General features: G+C 38.9%; 1 protein-coding gene across 5 annotated transcripts in view; it reads left to right on the forward strand.

Annotated features, from left to right (window-relative positions):
- RIC8B (RIC8 guanine nucleotide exchange factor B) overlaps positions 1 to 20916 on the forward strand; it is a 104337-nt gene extending 83421 nt beyond the window's left edge. Inside the window, exons 9-13 of one of the 5 annotated variants that reach the window (XR_001918082.1) lie at positions 3245 to 3364; positions 6350 to 6433; positions 10547 to 10685; positions 11332 to 11508; positions 17405 to 20916. Coding sequence is in view for 3 of the 5 variants with exons in the window: in XM_018048212.1 (XP_017903701.1) it covers positions 3245 to 3364; positions 17405 to 17516 (232 nt within the window). In the remaining 2 variants the exon portion in view is untranslated. Of the gene's footprint in view, positions 1 to 3244; positions 3365 to 6349; positions 10289 to 10546; positions 10686 to 11331; positions 11509 to 17404 lie in introns of those variants that run through there. The other 4 variants (XR_001918083.1, XM_018048213.1, XM_018048212.1 and 1 more) reach the window with 4 other exon arrangements.

The following is a 21406-nucleotide window of genomic DNA, read 5'->3' on the forward strand; positions in this document are numbered from 1 at the left end:
TAAAGTATCTTAGGACCAGAGTCTTGGACAAAAAACCAGTCCCAGAATTTCAGTGTTAAGATTCTGAAACCTGGAAAGTTACATCTCAGACTATACTCTTAAGATTATAAAGGTAGCAAGTATTTGTTCAGTGAAAATATTCTTTTATGAAGCCTCACTCTGTTGCTGTGGTGGTGACTATTATTTGTTTTCTCTTTCTCTGGGTGGGGAAACTGCATGAGACTGGTTTGAAGTGGGGAGCAGGAGGGGAGACTGTCTAAGGCTGCCTCCTGCCCCGCGCATATTGGCGTTTTTGATTTTTTTTTTTTAAACCGTAACTGAGTGGCAGAGTTCAGCAACTTCTGCATGCCATGGTGGTGGTTATGTTCTTCTGAGTATCAGCTTGGGGTTTGGGGCAGGGGATGTTTTTTCAAGGAAAAAATTGAAAGCTCAATTCCCAGAGTGTTTTGAGGGGGTGGGTTGGAATGTTTTACTACATGGGTAAAGGATGGTAAGTTCTTAGTCTGTAAGAGTGAATTTTATGCTCAGTGAGCAAAGCATTGTATGACTCTAGTAGCTAATTTCACAGCAAGTTGTTAAATCATTTTAGCAGCAGCAGACTTGAGCTTGTGGAAAAGAGTCATCATTTCCACTAAGTCCTTAAAAGCACCAATAAAAGAATCAAATGTGTCCTGATCCAAGAATCATGTCCTGACTTCATGTGCTGTGGTATCCTCCTGACAGATTTTTTTCCCTAAGGCACAAGATGACCTGTGCTGATTTCATTATATTCTAAATCAGTGTGTGGATCTAATTTTTTTGTCACCTTTCCATTGAACTTGAAGAGAGAAGACTTCTCTTAAGAGACAGATGAGCATGACTTAAAATAGTTAATACACCTGTCTTGCCTTAGACCTTCTTCTAAGGCCATATTTCTTTTGTCTGCTTGGAAAGTGGCATGTGCATTATAAGTACCTTTACTTACTTATTTTTAAGACTAGTTGTTTTTCTAATTTAACAGGCAGCGGAAGAGAAACCAGTGAAAATATGTCCTGTTGTTTTATGTCTAAGCAAATAAGAGATGAGTGGTGGAATTACATTTTCATTGTGGCATCTGGAGACTTCTTAAAAACTACCTTCTCAGAAGCCTTATTTGGGTCCTCATTGTTCCTGACTTTTGGGAAATATGATGACCCCATTCAACATTTTTGTTAATGGCCACCAACTCGAGGCCTTTTTCCTTTATTTTATGAGTACCTGACACTTCCCAGGTGGCACAGTGGTAAAGAATTCACCTGCCAGTGCAGGAAACGAGGAGACTTGGGTTTGATCCCTGGAGGGGGCAGATCCCCTGAAGTAGAAAATAGCAACCCATTGCAGTATTCTTGCCTAGTAAATCCCATGGACAGAGAAGTCTGGCAGGCTACAGTCCATGGGTCACAGAGTCAAGCACGACTTAGCAACTGAGCATGCATGAGCACCTGAAAAGAAAGGAGAGGGACTAGTAGCACACAGGGAGTGTCTCAGGTAGGCTGTATCCCGGTGGTTTGTAACCTCAATGTGTATCACAATCACCTGGGAAAAAACATTTAGTTGGTTTCAGGTGAGGCCCAGGTCGCATCTTTTAAGTTTCTCAGGTGATTGCACTTTACAGCCAAGGCTAAGAATCATTGACAAGCCCGTGGGTTTTCAGACTGTTTCCCCAGAGTTCCTGAAAGTGTCTTAGGGGCTGCCTTCAGAGGAAGCAAGTGAGTGAGGATAGAAGGGAAGCAAATAGAAGGGATTCTAGGCCCTTACTCTCTTTGGCCATCCCTGGCCCCTCTTCTGCCTGAGCAGTTCCACTTTCATCTATTTCATATATCAGCTTTCTGTGTAGATTTCATTTGTTTAAAAGGATGAGGGTTTCCACTGCTTTAAAGGAAAAAGAAGTTTTTTAGCCATGGCCCTTGACAAAGGTCTTTATACAAGAATGGTAAAATAGATGTTTGAGATCCAGTTTTTGAGGATGGTGAGCACTGAGTCCTTCTGCAAGGAATCTGTCAGGCAGCCTCTGAGAAATGTAGAAAAAGAAATATTTTTTCTAGCATTATAGTACCTAGCCCTTGCTCTATGTGAGGAAAAGCCCTGCTTAGTTAAGGAAGTCAGCTTGCCCAAGTGAAAAGTCTAAAGCCAGGCCAGCAAGCTGGCCATGCGAGGACGTAATCAATCACAATGTCTTGGTTTTGGCCCACATGATTTTTTTCCCTGTTTAGACTAGAATTGTTCTCCATTTTACCCTAGTGCACAATACTCCACGTTACTTATACTTAACCAGTTCACTCATCTGTCTGTCCTTAAGGCTTGGCCCCTGAAAGCATTTGTGTTTATAAACCCTAGAAAGTAATTTATTGGCACTTTGCTATTTGCAGGGATATTTGATCATTAAAAACATTACTGTCTGTCCTTGACTGGTACAGAGTATTATAACCTCTTGTCTGCTTATCCAAAAAGATGTTTAAACTATAGATATTTGGCAACAATTGAAAGAATTATCTTTTATTTCACCTCCTCCTCCTCAAAAAAAAAAAAAGTATGACTTTTAATTAAGAGGATAGTTTGGTTTGGTATTAGAACTTCATACAAAGTTTATGGAACACATTCATTTTAAGTACTTTATTAAATCTATTTCCAGAAAGCCAGATGGCATACCTGTCTTTTGGTAGACTAGATTTCATTCCTTTTTTTTTTTAAATTTAAGTTAGATCAAATCTGATTAAAATTGTTCTGCTTTATCTTTTATTATTTAAACACTCATTGCCTTCTGTGGTCTCACTAATGGACTAATTTCCTGAGATTATAAATTGGCATGCTTTCATTTTCAGATTCCAGCCTGTCATCATTTTTCCAATTTTTTTGACATATTTGTTTTATGCTGTATCACAAAATAGGTTTCTTCTTCTCTGAAATCATTTGTCCCCTATATAATTAAGCTGTGCATCCAAGGATATTTATCCTAACGGCACCAATCAAATTTCCAATTTTTAGAAAGTAGCCATGCTTCAAAAAAAAAGCTGGCAAGGTAGCTATCACCCACTTCCCAAAGCAAATTAGTAGGAAAAGTCAGTTTTTTAAAAAAATTCCTATAGCAGTTCTATACCATAAAATTGCTACTGCCAATTTTTTGGCTATTATACTCTTTCTTATTATAACTTAAAACTTGGACCAGAAAAGTATAGAAAGAGCATAATTTGAAAACATACAGCATAACTTTTTTTTCTTTTTGTAGCATTAATCTTATCACTGGTCATTTAGAGGAACCAATGCCAAACCCCATAGATGAAATGACAGAAGAACAAAAAGAATATGAAGCCATGAAACTTGTCAACATGCTTGATAAACTTTCCAGGTATTGTATTCCCCTCCATTTTTCGCTTGGTTTCTAAAAATGTTCTATTTCTTTGTCTCTCTCACTGAGAGTTACCATAGAACAGCAACTCTGGAAATCCATGTTGATTGGAACAGGCTGGCCCAGGCAGCACTAGTTCAGACCTCTCTTGGCCACTGTGGTTCTTCTACATGTGCCGCTTATGGATGTGCGTTCCTAAACATTTCAGCTCTCAAAGCTAGGAGAGTAGCTGCCAGGTCACTGTGATATTTAACCAACTAACCTCCCTGTCTTCAAAAAGATGCTGCGAATTAGGTTTGATGATTTTGCTGCTTCTTGTATTTTTTCGTTTTAGTCTGTTTTGGTTTTTGTTCCAAATCATGATGCTTTTTATTTTTATTCATTTTTGATGTGCAAGTTTGCATTCTTTCTTTTTGGATTGCTGCTGAAACCAAGAATTCTAAACTGTCTAGGAAAAGGGGAAAAGGAATAGCTCAAATGAAGGATTTTCTGAAAGCAGGCACTTGTATTAATTAGGGATTCTAAAAACAATTTCACCTTCCCTTCTTGCTTCACACCTCCTTCCCCTCCAAAAATAGCCAGTTTTTCAAATAATTAAACTAAATATATACTAATAAGTAACTAGTCATCTTGGAGGAGTTATTAGAAAGTATTCCTTTCACACTTGCCTGAATTGCTCAATTTTCTAGTCATATATTGAGTCACTGTCTCCTTTAAGCCATCTTGAATGAGTGCTTCTGTGTGTTGGTGGCAGCTGCCACCAGAAGGTGAATTTCTTCTGGTCATCTCCTCTTTACAACAACTCTGCACAGGCTAGTATCCCTCAGTCAAGAGAAATAGCAACTGGAGTGGTAAAGCCAGAAAGTGAACCATAAAAGGGAAAGGTATAATAAAGAAATAGTCAGAGGCTAAGAGCACAGCAGGAAGCTTAGAGCAGAAATGTTCAAAAACAGGAAGAGCTGACATGAGGAGTGTGACAAGTTAGGATATTTAGACCCTCTACAGAGTCTGAGTTTTCAAATGATGCTGATAATGCAATAGACTTATGTAGAAGTAAGTAGCTTCATATATAAAAAGCTAGTATGACTAGAATTTAGTTGACTTCCAGCTATTCCTTTTAAATTTCCATCATTTTCCCAAGCTTAGAATTTACAGCTAACCATGCTCATAATATTCAAAAGACATTGTTATCTCTTTGCATATGACATTCTTCATACTTTGTATAGAATATACGTGTTTCTACCCTGAATGAATTAAAAGTTAAAGAGAAGATATGTTGTTAGAGCAAACATAGGAGGCAGAGGAACAAGTTCTGAATGAACAAATAAAAATAAGATTTGTACTTCACAAGGATCTGATGTGGCAAGTGAAACACAGCAGTGTAACTATAGCAGTTAGGATGAGAACCAACAGAGTCCACCTGGTAGATGGAGGGGGAAATATTAACAAGGACCAGAATGGAGCATACTAGCTTGAAGACAGTGAACTAGTTAGGTTGAATAAATTTCCTTTTTCTTAAATTTTATTTCAGTAATATGAGTTCTTAAAAGATAACACAGATACTATCCAACTGGCCCATTTGCCTTGGATGAGTAAACATCCAGCCGACTCCCAGCTCAGTCTGAAGGTGGTATTGATTTTTGCATAGCAAAATATGTCTTGTGTTGGCTTTGATGGTATGAATTTCGCCATTCAAGTTGAAGTTAAGGCAATTTTGAGAATAGTCCTAAATCACAACTTTTCCATGATGTGTGGTGGGTTTGTTTGTTTTTTTTTTTAACATTGTCTGCCTTTATGTGCTTTCTAACATTTGCTCTCACTAATAATAGTCAATGACAAAACCGTATGGAGATCAGCAGTGGGCATTCCAAAGCTGGAATGCAAAGAATGAACCCATTCTTTATGCGTCGTCTTACGTGTTTGTCTTAGTTCCTTCTCTTTTTTCACTGTTGTTTTTGGGTTTGTTTTTTGTTTTTGTTTTTTGTTTTTTGTTTTTTTTTGAGGTAAAAAAGATGCTATAAAGCCAAGAGAGACTAAAATCAGTAAATTCGGGGAATATTTATTAAGCAGGTACTCTGTGCAAGGCACTGTGCTAGGAAGATGAGGGAGATTCAGAGGTGAATGTGGTAGTCTCTGCCTTTGGAAAACTCACCTTTTAGTGTGGGATATGGCTGTAAGCTATTTTAGAACACAGGGTAGAAGTTAGTAATGTCAAAATAAGGTCTGTATTGAACTGTGAGCACCAAGGAAAAGGAGCAGTTCATTCTGTTGCAATGAATCAGGGACTGTTTCACAGGGAAAGTAACAATTGTGCTGATCCTTGAAGTTTAAGAGGTGTTAGATTGACAAATGGAGAAATGACCATTCCAGGTGGAGGGAAACTTACTCTTGTTAATAAGATAAATCTTTGAAATTCACATACTGCATCTTTCTTCCAAAGAGTTCTGGTTATTTTATCACAATCTGATTAAGTTATCAGATTTATCATTAGGGGAAGCAAGGCCCAAAGAATTGCCCTACACATTTCCAAGCTAATGACTGATGAAAATCCATTTCCTTTCACAGTTTACAAAACTGTTTACAAAATGTACACATTTCCTTTCACAGTTTACAAAACGTACACTGTCTTTCTAGCTAAAGTGAGGCTAAGAACTTCATTTTTCAGAATTCAAGACCTTTGCTCTGTCCACTGTGCTACTGTGTCTGTCTGTTAGAGTCAGTGTTCGCCAGAATATTTCCTAAATCATCCTCTTCAGCAATGTGCTATTGGTTAGTTCCTTCAGCTGTCACTTTTAGGATGTTCTGCATCCCACCAAGTCTTACTGTGCTAAGAGTGTACTATAGCTTTGTCTGGTTAGCTTTCCTTTCCAAAAATGAAATCATTTTCTCCTGGGCCTGAGTTGAAAGGCGTGTGAGTAAAGGATAGTATTGGAGGTGATGTGGCCAATGAATGGACACTAGACACTCCCTTTTTTCCATCCATAGGAGAGCAGATGTGAAGGACCTGCACCAGGATGGTGGTTAGCAACAGTGGCCCGTGCCAAAGCACTTACCAAAGTGATGACTAAGGTTGGTCATGCCAAGTACTATTACTGAGCCTGGTGTAGGGTACAGATGTTATTTACCACCAAAACTGTAAAAACCACCAATACGAAAATTTAAATTACATTTCCATTTTGCCTCCAGGCTGGACATAGCCACTCCCCCAAGTTGTGCACCACCTTAGCAACTTTATCTAAGCTAGATTTTTAAGGACACTGGAGAGATCAGTGCTGAAACATTTTCTTCCCATTGAATACCAACTGATAGTGGTATTCCATGTGATTTTTTTTTTTTTTTTTTAGTATAAGGATTCTGTTTGTGACAGATGTAGGTAAGGGGATTGGCAGTGGACCTGGAGGTCTTAAGAGTTTGAGAATAATCTGAACCCTATAAATCCCATCATGTCTAGCTAGTACAGTGCCTTGTACCCTGTGATTTTCCCAGTGTGTTTGATGAAATGTCAAAGCTGATCCCCAAATCAAAGGTTAATTTTTTTTGCTCAATAAAATAGCCTACATGGTTTAAAGACTATAAAGTATACTTTTGTCATTTCAATTTCTTGGCCAGATGTCATAAAATTCAGGTCTGGAAAGGAATTCTGTAAGGTACTTTGGTCCATGAGTGGCTAATTTAAATAATGGGGTACCTAATTTCTTTAATATAGAATGATAATTGTAATATTTATCAGACATAAGCATTAAGAGGCATGGAGATTATAGAAAGCTTCATTGACATTTTTAATGTGAGAACAGAGGTGGGAAAGAGGATGAAACTGGCCTGCCTCTCCACCTCTTCTTTCCTATTTTGAACTGGAAAAAATATAAGTCCCTGCAACTTAAGTGGGAGATTAGAATTCGGATTGTATGTGGTTAAGCAAGTCCAGTGTGGCTAATACAATTGCATTCACCTTAGCTACAGCGCACCATTTGCATATTACAGCACAGCCTCCTCCAGAAGAAGGGAGAGAGGATTGACTGGCTTAAGCCTAAACTAACCAAGGGAAGTAATATTTCAAGTTTCAAGTTTTGCTGTGACTTTTCTAATCCCCCTTAGTTTCTTAATTGGAACAGGACTGACTAATCTTCTACTGTACACTTACCCCATCACTGTTTAACAAGGTACATTGCCTTTTTGCTTATAAATTATATCAAAATCTTCTAAAATTTACATCTATATAAATAATTGTTTTCCATTTCTTCCCTTTCTTATCTACTCCTTGTCCAATATATTTTTGCCAGCCATTGTGTAGTATTGGTGGGACATGGCTTTCTTAATAAATGAAAGTACCAAATATAGAAATAGTTCCCCTTTAATCTCCAAATATTATTTTTAAGCTTATTAAAGCTGGGACAGGTAATTTATGACTGAAAGTAATAACTATATAATTTCTTCCTTATAACTAAATTTCTTGACTCTGCTTATAAAAATAACAACTGTGATTACTCCCACCTTGATGAGTTAATCAAGGAAATGCTTTGTAGGTACATTTCAGAAATACGATTCAGTTTTTATAGCATTGTAAGATCTATTGTGGGTACGAAAGTGCAATGATCTTAATTGCTTACATCAGAAAATCCTTTAGATCTGCACTGTCCAATATGGTAACCACTAGTCATATATGACTATGGCTAGTCTGAATTGGGATGTCTTCTAAGTGTTAAAATACTCAGACATTCAAAGACTCAGTACAAAAAGAGAATATAAAATACCTCAATTGTTTATTATGAATTTATGTTGAAATAATATTTTTGATATATTGGGTTAAGCAAATTATTTTAAAACTAATCTTACTTATCTTTTCTCACTTTTTCAATGTGGCTACTAGAACATTTAAGATTGCATATGTATGGCTTACATTATGTTTCTGTTAGACAGCACTGTTCTATCTCATTAAAAATAAACTGTGAGTTTTCTTAGAAGCTTAATTAAAGGAACTTGGATCCAGTTAAACTAATATACCCTTACAGTGGTAAGGGAGAAATATGATATTGTTCATCTTTAGGTTAAAGAGGGCCTTTCCACTGGCTGGACACCTCTAAGTAGGATGTCATGCAATCTTTGTGTTGCTTATTAGTAGTCATTGTCCCTTAACTCTGTAGTAGGAATGCCTACTTTGAGCTCTTGATTTAAGCGCTAGCCAAAATAGTGGCTTTTGTTTATTAGAGAAACATCAAATAAGAATAATCTCCATTGACTACTTGCTCTTAGTCACCCTCCTCCTTTCTAATTGAGAAGAGCATGTCAGAACTTCCATTTCTACTGCTTTATTCAACACTGTCAGTTGGCATGCTGACCTCTTACTAATATTTATTTTGCTAATTTTGGACAACAGGATAGAAAGGTCTGTAGAGAAATTGCCAAGAAATAAAGATCATCTTCACTTAAGGGTAAAACTCAGTTTTGTTTTTCTAACACTATCCCTAACCTCTTTCTCTATATTTTCTTAACCATACTCTTTAATGTGAGGTGGATAGCACATTTTTAGAAGCTTTGCATGTGATCTTCTAACAGAAATGAGAATAATAAAAGACTAATATTTTATATATTGCTTTTAAGTTTGAAAACAGCCTTGTGAATTAGATAGGGTAAGAGATATTTTATTGAGGCGTAAATGGGACCAGTGATTAAGTATCTAAACCAAGATCAGTCATCTTGTTAATGACATAGTCAGGATTTTGTTCTTAGACTTCAGACTCCAAATCTTGAGTGTTATTTTTAAAAATTACCAACATTCAGCTCTCAAATTTGTCAGTCTGATTATCTTTAGTAAGATGCTCTAAATTTTAAATAGATTCAAAGGACAAAGACAGATAGTAAGCCTATTTACCTGAGAAGAAAATTAAGATTTGGAGGCCATTCCTGCTTTTTCATTCCATAATTGAGCTTTTCTCAAACATCAAGTCGGGTCCTAAGCAGCTTATATCAAAAACAAAAACAGCTTCATATGAAGGAAACCAGTAAAACTGCTACGATTCTATGTTACTATAAAATATTTTAATTATTTTGAAAAGAGAATATTCTGACAGATTCTTATATTCAGTGTGATCATATGAAGAAAATTAACTTTAGAAAGACTTCCCTATTTATAAGGCTGTTGCCTGTTTATTCAACTCCCGAAGTGGAAGGACATGCATGGTGTGGACAATGTGCCATATCCATTTCTCTTGGGAATGATATTTTTATGTTATGTAGTTTAACTTCCCAACTGTACCCAATCCCAAAGCATGACGGTGAGGCTGAGGGAAGGGTCTCAGAAATGTTTTTGAAAAATGGAGCTTGAAGACCCCAGATTTGGTACAGAAAAGCCACTACACCTCTCCTACCTATTGGTTAGTGGCTTAGTAAAAGATGAGTGTAACTTTAGCACTAGGAAGCCATCAGATGGAAGATTATACTGAAAGATGAAGGATCAGCAAAGGACATGCTCTGATGGTATATAACTGAACATTTAACTAGTGCCGAAAGTTGTATTAATTTCTTGAGGACAAAGCACTTAAAACACTTCAGAATATCACAAGTTTTGAGGAAATCCATTGTACTTCAGTAGATTATGGACTATTCCGTTGATGCTGAAGTATTGAAATAAGATGCACTCTCAGAATTATAGCAAAGATTACAGAGCTTCCTTCTCGGGGCTTTCACAGGCTCCGTTACAGCAGGCATTTTTGGAAAAGCTCTGTTAATTAAAATGCTTTATTTATATACTAATTTTCATCCCATCTTCCAAATGTGAAAGGGAATTAAATACAAAATGGCTAATTTTAAATGTCAGGGTTCTTTTTTTCCAAGCCAACCTTACATTAAGAACAGGAATCCCTGTGCCAAAGAAATGGTTCCCAATTATCCCATCCTGGGTTTTGTTATACATTGTACAGAAGTCAACAAAACAAGTATGTAACAGAACCTGCCTAAATAACAGCCACCCTCATTAAAATCAGAATTAATCAGGGGGTGATTGAAGGAAGCAATGCTTCATAGGTTCCCCCTTTTTCTTCTTTTCTAATCATAGAACAAAATATGTTACATAAAAGGATTGGAACTATTATGCAGTACTCAATTAGAGGGAGGTGAATAGGTCTCTAACATGCTGTTTTATCAAAAGAGCAGACTGGTGTTTGCATGACTGTTGTTTCATTACAGACCCTGTCATTAATTCCATGTGTCAATACTGCCCTGTAGTACACAGAGCAGACAAGAAAGAAGAGCCCTTGAAAACAAGGGAATGATTTTTGAGTCGTTATCAAGCTAAGTGGCAAGCGGGAAGCTGAAACTCGTATAGGTAAATTCGAAGGGACTCTTGGGAGATCTGCAAGTGGGAAACAAGAATGCATTTTACCAACTGCTTAATTATGTCCTGTTTTTCAACAAGTACACTTGAATTGAATGCTTTGTTTGTATTGCACAAAAACATGTGCTTTGGGCAAGAGTATTCTCTTGTTTCCAGGTCAAGTAAGGTGTTTTATACACTTACACATCTGGCCTATTCTATAATGTGCTATTGGGTATGTTAGTATCTGAGCCCCAATATTGCACTGTCATTTCTGGGGGAAAGTTACATAGGAACCAGAAGTCTAAAAAGTGGAGCTTTCTCTAAGGTCCTGAGAGGTTGTATAAGCCCAGGCATCCCGGAGGAACATACTTACAAGGAAATGGTGGCTCAGGAAAATGCGGAACTATATCTGGGGAAAAAAAAGACAGACTATAAAACTTTCAGTATGGTATAAATTCCATAATCTCCCATCCCTAAACCTTTAAAAAAGTACTTTTTGGTTTCCGTTAGCAGTCCTGAGGGTTAGGCTGGGGCAAAATAAGGTTTCCTTTCTTGGACGTGCTTTATCTGTGTCCTCGTGCCTGGCCAAGCCCTTATAGATTATGGTTCCTTATCGTTTAGTAAGATCAAATTTCTAAATGATGTTTCGTTCCAGTTGAACATTCTTGGAGGCTTATCTCTTCCCTGGCCAGATGCCTGATCAGATGAGAAGCCCGCCATGATACTGTCACAGTGCCTAGAATGGGCTCTTTATCCAGTAGACATCACTGTACTTTTTGATGATAACGAGGGCAGTCTTAACTTGTGTTAAGGCCTGTGTATAGCATTGAAGGTAAGTATGAAGGAGTTATTGCTATGTGAATCTCTTAACCCTGATGCACATTTCAGTATACAGTATCTTCGTTTAACTACATGATCTACATATATCTAACACCTAGCCATCCTTTTTAGATGGGACCTTCATAATTTAGGACCAGTAACTCTTCATGAAATGGCCTGTTTATTGAGGGCCATGATTGAATTTAGATCCATCCTTAAAACATTTGCCATTGCTTTGATTTTATTTTTGGAATCATTCTAATCATTTGCTGGTAGCTTTGCAGAAAGGACTTGTGGTCTTGGTGTATGTCAGTGACAATTAGGTAGGCTGCTGTGCTTGACTTTTAGGTTTAGAAGATCTTGATTAGAAATAAAAGCCTAGCAGTTTTAGTGTCTTAAAAACCTAGTAGCTTTTTAAGTAGATCATAATTACTTAGTAACCTAATATTTAGACTCTTGGAATTAGAATAGAATCTTAGGGATCATCTTGTCCAACCCCTTCATTTTATAGATGGGGAGACTCAAGCCCAGAGAAGGAAATGACTTGCCCAAGGACACCAAGCACGTTAGTGGACAATCTGAGACTAGACCCAGTGGTGCCCCATATGTAAGCAGCCAAGTCTACATGAATCAGTGGTTGGAAATTCCAGGTTGTATGGCACAAAGAGGGCCTTGATTTCTGGACGGTCAGAATGTCTGACGACACTGACTCATCAGGGAAGTAATTATAGTTAAAATAGTATGAGGATGACTCATGGCAAATGGTTCTCTACCGTTGTCCATTTATGCTATGACCCATGTATTACATTCTCTCAGTAGAACTTTACTGAGCACCTGTTATGTGCCCATCCTAGATACTGCAGATCACAGCCAGATAAGACATGGACTCTGTCCTCAAGTTGCTCAAGTCCAGTAGAGAATGAGAAATCCCTGGAAAGCATCATGCAGAATTCCCTGTAGAGTGCTAATACTTTTCCTAATTGTAAATCTTGGTGATGAAAGTGAACCTTTTCTCTTGGTCAGGGTTTGTTTATTAGGAGTCACATAAAACACTATACCATTCCTTTCTGTGAAAATACAAGATAATACCAACTGCAGCTAAATTGAGTTCATAAACACTTATTGAGGATCTACCATCTGCAAGGCACTGTGCTAGACACATAGGGATATGAAAATGAAGCGTAGAATATTTTCTTTTTAATATGTCAAAGCAGTGTTGTTTTATAGCTTTCAACCTTTGTAATAAGAATTATTTTTAATAGTCTTAAAATACAGGACCCTTGAAATAGAAGACAAAATATCTCTGTACTGTAACCCAGACTTGTCAGCCCAGGATTGCAAAGTCTCCATCCAAATCCTCTTTTGTACCCCATATCTGTCTTGAGCTTTCTTTTTCCTTTATCTCAGCCAAGCCAGCCTGCTTGCCAGTCCCTGCACACAACTAACTCTCGCTTCTGTGCCTTTGCTTGACTAATCTTCTGCTTCGGGATGCCTTTCTCCCCATGAATCTATGTCCATCACTGCCATTACAGTCTGGCCCTGAATCCATCTCCTGCCAGGAGCCTGTGATCAGCATCCCCATCTCCTCTGTGTCCCTCCCATGTGTACATAGCCCGTATGACTGGTGGAATAACAGTTCTGTGGTATTCATTAATGCTTCCCATTCTCTGTCCACATCTTGCTGATCTAGATACAACAGATCTTACTAAATGAAGCAGTTTAGTATAACCAGGTCACTTTTCAGACCTTTTAGGAGTAAGTTTCTATATCAAAGAATTCATTTTGGTATTTGTGGACTGTTATATGATAGAGAGGAAGATCAGAATCGTTAGGATGGGGGTTTGAAAAGTAAGCCTCGGGGTCCATAAGAGAAAACAGTCACATATCTGTAAGTGATCCTCTCTCCTTCCATTCCCAAACAGGATGAGAAATCGCCTTTAAATAAATTTCAGATACAGTAAGGGTGTATTGAACTGTCAGGCTAGGGGAATCAGAGCTCTGCCTGTTAATCATCTCAAGCTTGTTGATCTGCTGTTCTGTAATTCCTTTAATATTGTTTAATGTGTGTGTGTTTTACCTTCTGAACTGACTAAAAGCTTCTTGAGGACAGGGACCATGTCTTTTATTTGCTTCTGCATACTCTTCCCCCACTTATTCCCAAAGACTGCCCTAACAATCTTGTGGAAACCTTCCTTGCATAAGCACATAAAGGACAGGAAATGCATTTCATGGGTTCCAACTACATCCCAGCCATTGCACTATGTACTTCATAAGTATAATGACCTTTCACCCGCATGATGATTCAGTGAAATGGGTATTGCTATCCCAATTCTACCGATAAGGAAGCTGAAGTTCAGAGAGTTCAAGATCTTACTGCTATAGAACCTAGGTCTGATTCCAAAACCTTTATATGCCTTTCACTGTACCATAATAACAACAACTAATATTTAGGACTCCTTTACAGTTCATAGAACTCTTTCATTTACACTATTATTGTTGCTGTTACTACTACCACTGCTAGTATTATAATCCCTTAAGTCATCACTAGGAAGTAGGTAGGTAGAGCTAGTATTATTATCCCCATTTCACAGATGGGAATACAGAGACTCAGAGACTTGCCCAAGATCACACAACTGGTAAGTGGAAGAGCCAGGACTTCAAAGAGACTTCCTGACTCTAGACCTTTTTATTCTTTCCAGTGTATCACATTGCCGCCTTAATTTATTTGCATGAATGCATAATTATTTGGCCAGTTATCACTGACACCTCTCCTACAGGAGTGTCAGTAAGACAAGACATCCTATAGCATCCTGTAGCCAAGTGAAAAAGAAAATAATTCATATCCTTAGAGGAGCATCTATGTTAGTAGAGGGGTGATACAGAAAATCCAAAAAATAAAGCCTTGAGAAGAATAGTTCACAAGTGAGAATTAAAATATGAGCCCCTTTATTCTATAGGTGAATTTTCATAATTTTGTCATAAAACTTTTGTAATGTTTTTAATTATTTCTATTATAAAATTGGATTAGGGAGTAGGGGTGAAACCTATGGACTTGATTTGAAAATATTCCTCCTGGGTTTGGATGGGAAAGTACTGGCTACCTTGTGCAAGCTGGTAGCTAGCCCCAGTATCATTCTGTTACCAGAGAAATGCAGAAATATTAGGAGTGATGGCATGCCCCCCCACAGCAGTTCATCACTATCTTGGTAGAATTCATACAATCTCATCTACTGATCCCATTCCACCCACCCATACCCTTCACCACACCTCAGCTTACTGTTCCTGCAGTCACCAACCCCTTCAAACCTTTGAACATTCTGATCCCTTAGTGTTTCACCCCAGAAGGTGGTCCCCTTCTCCTTTTGTATTGATTATTAGTAAACAGTGTCCAGGATCACAAAGTCCTTCAGGACAACCAGAACTAGGAATTGTTACTAAAGTACAGATGTGTAGTATGAACTGGTACTAGAGAGAAGTTTCAGTGGAAGCAGATTGTTCTCTAGTTCCACTAAACATTTCTGCCTGGTTGTCGTGTAGAGTTCTTCACTGTCCTGAAAGATGTCAGTGTCTTCCCCCATCCCCCAAAATCTGCTCCATCTGCTGTGCTCTTGCTCGAATGAATGGTCACCATCCACATGGTCATCTGAGCTGGGAGCCATAGAGACACTCTTCGTCACTCCCCTTTACCAACTCTGCCCTCCCAGTGGATGACAGCTCTACCTTGGAAGTGATGCCTTTTCTTCCCACAACCACAGCCCAACTTTCTGTCTCCTCTCACACACACTGTTACAGTGACATCCTCGTGACTTGCCTCTCTGCCAGTTTCCCTGATTCCGATGTGTCTTTGCACTGCTGCCAGAGATTCTTCCCTATAAAGCAACCCTGGCTGGGCATTCCTTACAGACTAGGACCCAAGCTGCTTACTTTGACATTCAAGACACTTGACTCCCAGACCCCAAACTGCCCTTGCAGACTTACTTCCTGCTGTTCCTTCAGTGAACCTTACCCCTCCCCAAACACTGTGCCCTTTCCCAGCTTGAGAGCAGAGAAAGAAATTGACACAATCCAGAAAGGTCTACACAATCACAAGTAGGTGGGACCATACAGAGCCCTCCACACAATCTCCCTTGCCAGAAAAGTCCTGTGCCATCTTTGCCTGGCATAGGACACCTCCCTGGAGGTGCTGCTCCCACCTTCCCCAGGTGGTTAGATCGATGCTTTGTCTCAGGAGCTATGATTTCCTTTGTTCCTGATCCTATTACAGCATTTACCCCATTATGTCCTAAGTTATTTTCCATGAGTATGTTTCACTCACTGCTCGAGGGCAGCAGCTGTGCCTGGCCTTCCTTCTCTCCCCAGTACATGACACAGTTCTCAGCACATAGTTGTTGAACAGCTGAACTCAGAGTGTGTTTCTTCAGTGCAGTTAGAGCAGTTAATCCAGATGTGCAAAGAGCCCTGAACTGGGATTCAGGGACTGTCCCAGGTCCAGCTTTGCCACTAGACATGTGACCTTGGGTAAGTCACTCAGTCTCCTTTATTAAACAAGGGAGTTGGACTAAATGATCTCTAAGGCCACTTTAAGTTCTATGATTCTGACCCCATTTCTGGGATCACGAAACACATTTCCTACTTTATAAATATTTAGCAACCTCAATTTAACCAGTCAAACATCCATATTAATAGAGTCTTCAGACTCTCAGCAGTAGTCTCCTGGTAAGAGCTACTTGATTAGGCTCCTGTTGGCTTATCCAGTGACCACTGAGCTGTTCTTCCCCTTCCCCAGAAGTTTCTCTGCACTTGTAACACTAGCACACGGTTGTGTGGCTGGCCCTTCCCAGGAGGGAGCCCTTCTTTGTGCTGGCCTGAGGGACAACCACAAGGAAGCAGAGGGAGAGGAGGCTTTATTATCTTCCTTCACTCTAGCTCCCACCAACATTACAGTTGCTGCCATGTGGGTTCTTGCTGTAGACATGTTTGTAGGGGGCGATGCCCGTTTCTGTGAGAAATAAGCTTTAAGCAGCTCGTGTGCTCTTCAAGACCCTTTTAAAGTACACTGCTGACCTTTTGGGGTGGGAGGAGGACTAGAGTTAGCAGCTCAACAGTACATTCACCATAATCTCCATATAATAAATAAGAGCCCATGAAAAGATTAAACAAATCTTTCCTAATGCTTTTTGATTGGCTTAATCAATAATTAATCATCTTTAGATGAGGCCGTAACTTGTGGAGTAGATATAATTGGATTAGCTGAGGAGAGGCAGTTGGGGAGCTTTGAAGAGATTAAAATGGCTGTCAATCCCATAATTAAACTGCCACAAACAAAAGCAATGGTGTTTTTTTGTTTTTTTGTTTTTTTTTGAAGAAGGAGAGAAGAAGGAAAGAAAAGGGAGGGAGAAAGTTGGGAAAGGCCAACTGATTTGAAATCAATAAGTATTCATATATCACTAGAGACTGGAGAGGGAAAAATCAAATGGCAGATTTATTCCATTAAATGAAATCCATACATTTCAAATCAGCCATTTAATTACATGGCTGGTCCACTGGGACAGGTGAAATTTTGGCAGCTTCAACTTCACTAAAACAAATCCACAAAAGGAAAAAAGTTAATTATTAAAAACAGAAGAGACCTGCTCCTTGTCCTGAGCCCATTTAGACCTTGACTTTTCATACTTTTAATTGGCTTAGTAGGTTTGGCCTGTGTGAATGAAGTCTTTTATCTCCCTCTTTTTCTTTCCATACCCCTTTCATCTTTCCTGTTACAAACACACAGAGAGAGCTTGAGGAAAAATACTTTGGTTTTTAAAGACTTTTCTTTTTTTTTTAAAGGATGTGGATTTGGGCGGGGGGAGGGTGTGTGTGTGATGCTGGTGAATACTTTTTTCTCTCTCTTTTATCTCTTTTTCCAGAGAGGAGTTGCTTAAACCAATGGGACTAAAACCTGATGGGACAATAACGCCTTTGGAGGAAGCACTCAACCAGTACTCTGTCATCGAGGAGACCAGCTCTGACACAGACTGAAAGCATCACCTGCTCAAATCTCAATATTGCTTTTATCAGCATCTTTTCTCTGTAGCTCCAGGGGAATCTTTTCTCTAAAACATTTATGCCCTTGCTTTGGCTAGAAACACATTAACTGGTTTACTCATTGAGAATCCAGCGTATTTAAGAAGTGATCCTGTGTTTTTGCGATATTGAGGCATTCATACAGAGCTGCAGTTAGATGGAGTTGCAGGGACTAGGAACAGGAAAAGAAAATTCCATTCTGTCAAGATGGAACTGAAGGACTTCACTGTATAAGGCAGCCTTGGTTGAATCTGGCAGTTCTGTTTGCCAAGATTCTTAACAGAAGATTTAGCTGTGTCCTTCCTCTTACTTGTGTGAGCTGCCCTTTCTGAATCTCTCCAGAGACGGAGGCACATGAGAAGCAGAATGAGCTGCTAAAAGGGGCTAAGGCAAGTGACCCTTAGTGAATGGAAGCCAAGCAGCTGCTCCATAGGCCTAGCCCCACTCTTCACTTCATTTCAATTTTGTATAAATCTATAGAGACTCACACACACACACGTGCACACACACACACACACAGCCCCAGACTTGCAAACTGATTACATTAAAAAAGTTTGTATGTCAGTTATCTAGAACTTCAGAATACATTTCTCCCTATAAAGTTACAAAGGATGGTTTAGTTCTGAGGCAGCTACCAATGCCTATTTATTCCCTAATAACCTGAACACTAGTACCATAGAACTGAACCCCGCCTGTATTGCTGCATGGGGAGCATGCATTCTGAGGTCTAACAACAGGGGTGCCAGGAAAACATTCCCTCCAACCCGGAAGAGGGAATGGGGACCCCTGGGTACTGGGAGTTCTTCTGTGGCCTCTGCTGAGGGTGGAGGAGACAGCAGCACCCATTTGTACATATAGGTCATTGATACGCCACATGTTTTAAATCGGGGACTGTGTGTGCTTGTGTGTGTTCTACCTTTCTACCATATGTGATCAGTTTAATGGTAACTTTATTTATTTAAAAAAGAAACACAAATAGTTACTGTTAAACTGATTAAGGCTGTTTTTACTTTGGTAAAACAGATTGGTCATATGAAAAAGTAGAAAATGAATCATGCAATAGACAGTGGGCCTAGTTAATCAGTGGCTAAAGTTGAAAAGGGGTTGGTTTCCTCTTATATATATATATATGTGTGTGTATATACATATATATATATACACATAATGTGCTTAACCACTGCCTTTTAAAACTTTAAATTAAATAAAACATTGGGGTTGATTCAATTTAGCCATCTGTGTGTGTTTCTTTATAAACAATACTATTTATTGTTTATTGGGGTAAAAATACTATTTCACTGTTTATGCTTTTTTAAAGTGCTTTTACATCTATTATCTCAGTTGTAATAAATAGCTTTTTTAAGGATAAAGTACACAGAGTATTAGTGAAATGTCTTTTATCCAGAAGTCACTTCTCTGGCAAAAGTACAAATCAGGAATACAGTTTTAAAAGGCCTTTGAGCTGCCAAAAGAGATGTCAGTGTTTCTTAGAATTTATTTCTACGTGAGAGCCTCAAGAATCTATCTCACTTTTTGCCTCTCTGCTAAAATTTGCATATATTTTAACATGTTTAGTTAATCTGACTTTCAAGTCCACCAAAAAAAAAAAAAATGGCAAAGGAGGAGGCTGTTGGATGGAAGGCAGACCTACTGAAAGCAAAAATCAAACTGAAAACTGGATAGGAATGTGGGGAGAATGAGAACTACTTGAGGTATCATAAGTCTGGGACCATCTGTTTCCCAAAGGACATTCTAGTTGACCCAGAAAGTATCCATACAATAGTATGGCCTGTAAACTAATTCTAATAATGATGACCTTGTGTTTCTTTTTAAAAAAAGTTAAATCCAGAATACTCTATAAAAAGACTATAAAGAACACAATACATTTTAGGATTTTCATCCAAAATAACTGGAGTAGAAGTTATGGGCGACCCATGTTTTAACAGTAAATAAAGTGAAACTTGGTAATTCATAATTTTAGATTAAGTGAAAAAAAGTTTAGAAAAAAGAATTTTAAGTATTTTTGTTACTTCATTCTACAAATGCATTTTTAAGATATTTTTATAATTTCTGCAATCAGATAGCTTTGGCATGAGTGTCGCTTACCTAAATGAAGACATGTTTAATGAAATACCATCTTGCCAGCTTTATGCAGAGTTAGCGTTTGAACAGTCTTGTTTAAGTTATTGTGCTCTTCTGTTTTCAGTGAGTTCTGTTTCATTTTGAATTTCTCTTTGCTGGGCACTAGGCTTTGTTTTGAAGAGAGAATTTGCAGAGGGAGAAGATGAAAGTGACTTCATCTTGCACATGGAAAGAGAACCAACATCTGTCAATTGCTTGCTCTGTGCTGGGCTTTTTATGTATCTTTATCTTGTGTATTCTCATCACATCTCATGTTAGAGATCATCTCTGGAAAGCACAGTAAATTACCCAACATCACACAGCAAGTAAGACTCCAACTTGTGCTGGTCTGACCCCCCAACACCTCACCTTCCCCTTCACATTGCCCACGGGGGTCCACCTTGTGCCTCCTTACGACTTTGGAATGCTGGGAGACTGGTAATTCTTGGGCCATTTTAACCAATAACTATTTCAGCATAACTGGTTTAAAGAACTTATTACGTAGGGAGGTGACCCAAATGAAGTTGAAGTATGAGCAGAAAACTTGCTCAGTTAGTACTGAATTTCAGATAAGGACGTGGAATCCTTTAGGTCAGAGATTAGGGCTGCAGGCTCCCCAACACTACCGCCCTGCCCTGACCCTCAACATGTCCTGGCTCGGTGACCTGCAGTGGGGATGGTGAGAATACACTGGCCAACTGCACTCTGCAGGCCCCTGTGTCTACATCCCTCCCAATCTTTAAAACGGTATGGGGAAGCAAGTTTGAACATAAGGCACTTGAGCTGCTTAGAGTAACAGTCAGCAAATACCTGAGGCCCTTTCTAGCCCTTTCAAGCCCCTTTCACACACCCACTGGTCCTGAGAGGTGGACAGGATGGACCTTACTGTCCCTCCTTAATAAAGGTGTGGGCAGAGGTGGTATAAGTATGCAACCTCCCCTCACGACCATCAGTCTTGCTGCCTCCCAGTACTAGATGTCTCATGTTGACTTCCCTTCCCCCTCAGATTTTAAAAATAATACATGTTTCATTGTGGAAAGTCTGGAGAATACAGAAAATGCTAAAGTTAATCATTGACCCCACAACCCACCACCTGAGATAGTCTCTGTTAATGTTTCAGTGTATTTCCATCCTGTGTTTTTTCTATGCGTATATAATTTATTTTACTACTAGATTGGGATCATGCTGTATTTACAGATTTGTATCCTGCTTTCTTCTTTAACATACTGTAAGCATTTTCCCATGTCAATAAATATTCTTCAAAAATTAATGGCTATATGATATTCCATTATATGCATTGTGGTAAATTGCTTACCCAGTATTATTCTTCCTTACTAATGGAGGAGACATCATGACCTATCCCTCATCCCCTCAATAATCAGTGCCTGCTGCCTTTCTGGGTGGCAGCGTGGGCCTTTTCAGCACTGCAGAGCTGCAGGAAAGGGGAATGGGCACCAGGAGAGCAGACTAGCTCTGCCATACACAGCCCAGCAGGAGCCTTGGTGGCACAGATCATGACACAGCTAGATTAAGTGCCTAGATGATTCTGTAATTTTTGTTAAGGAGAGGCATTTGAAAAGAGCACAGTATCTAGCTGACTTTAAGAACTCTGCATGTGAGGAAAAAAAAAAAAAGATGTCAATCATGTTTACTAGGGTGTCCAGTTACTGACATTACATTGTTTGGAGCTATTCTTCACTGCAATAGCAGAAGTGAAAGGGTCTACC

This window comes from Capra hircus, chromosome 5 (genome assembly GCF_001704415.2).
Source record: "Capra hircus breed San Clemente chromosome 5, ASM170441v1, whole genome shotgun sequence".
NCBI classification, from domain to species: Eukaryota; Metazoa; Chordata; class Mammalia; order Artiodactyla; family Bovidae; genus Capra; species Capra hircus.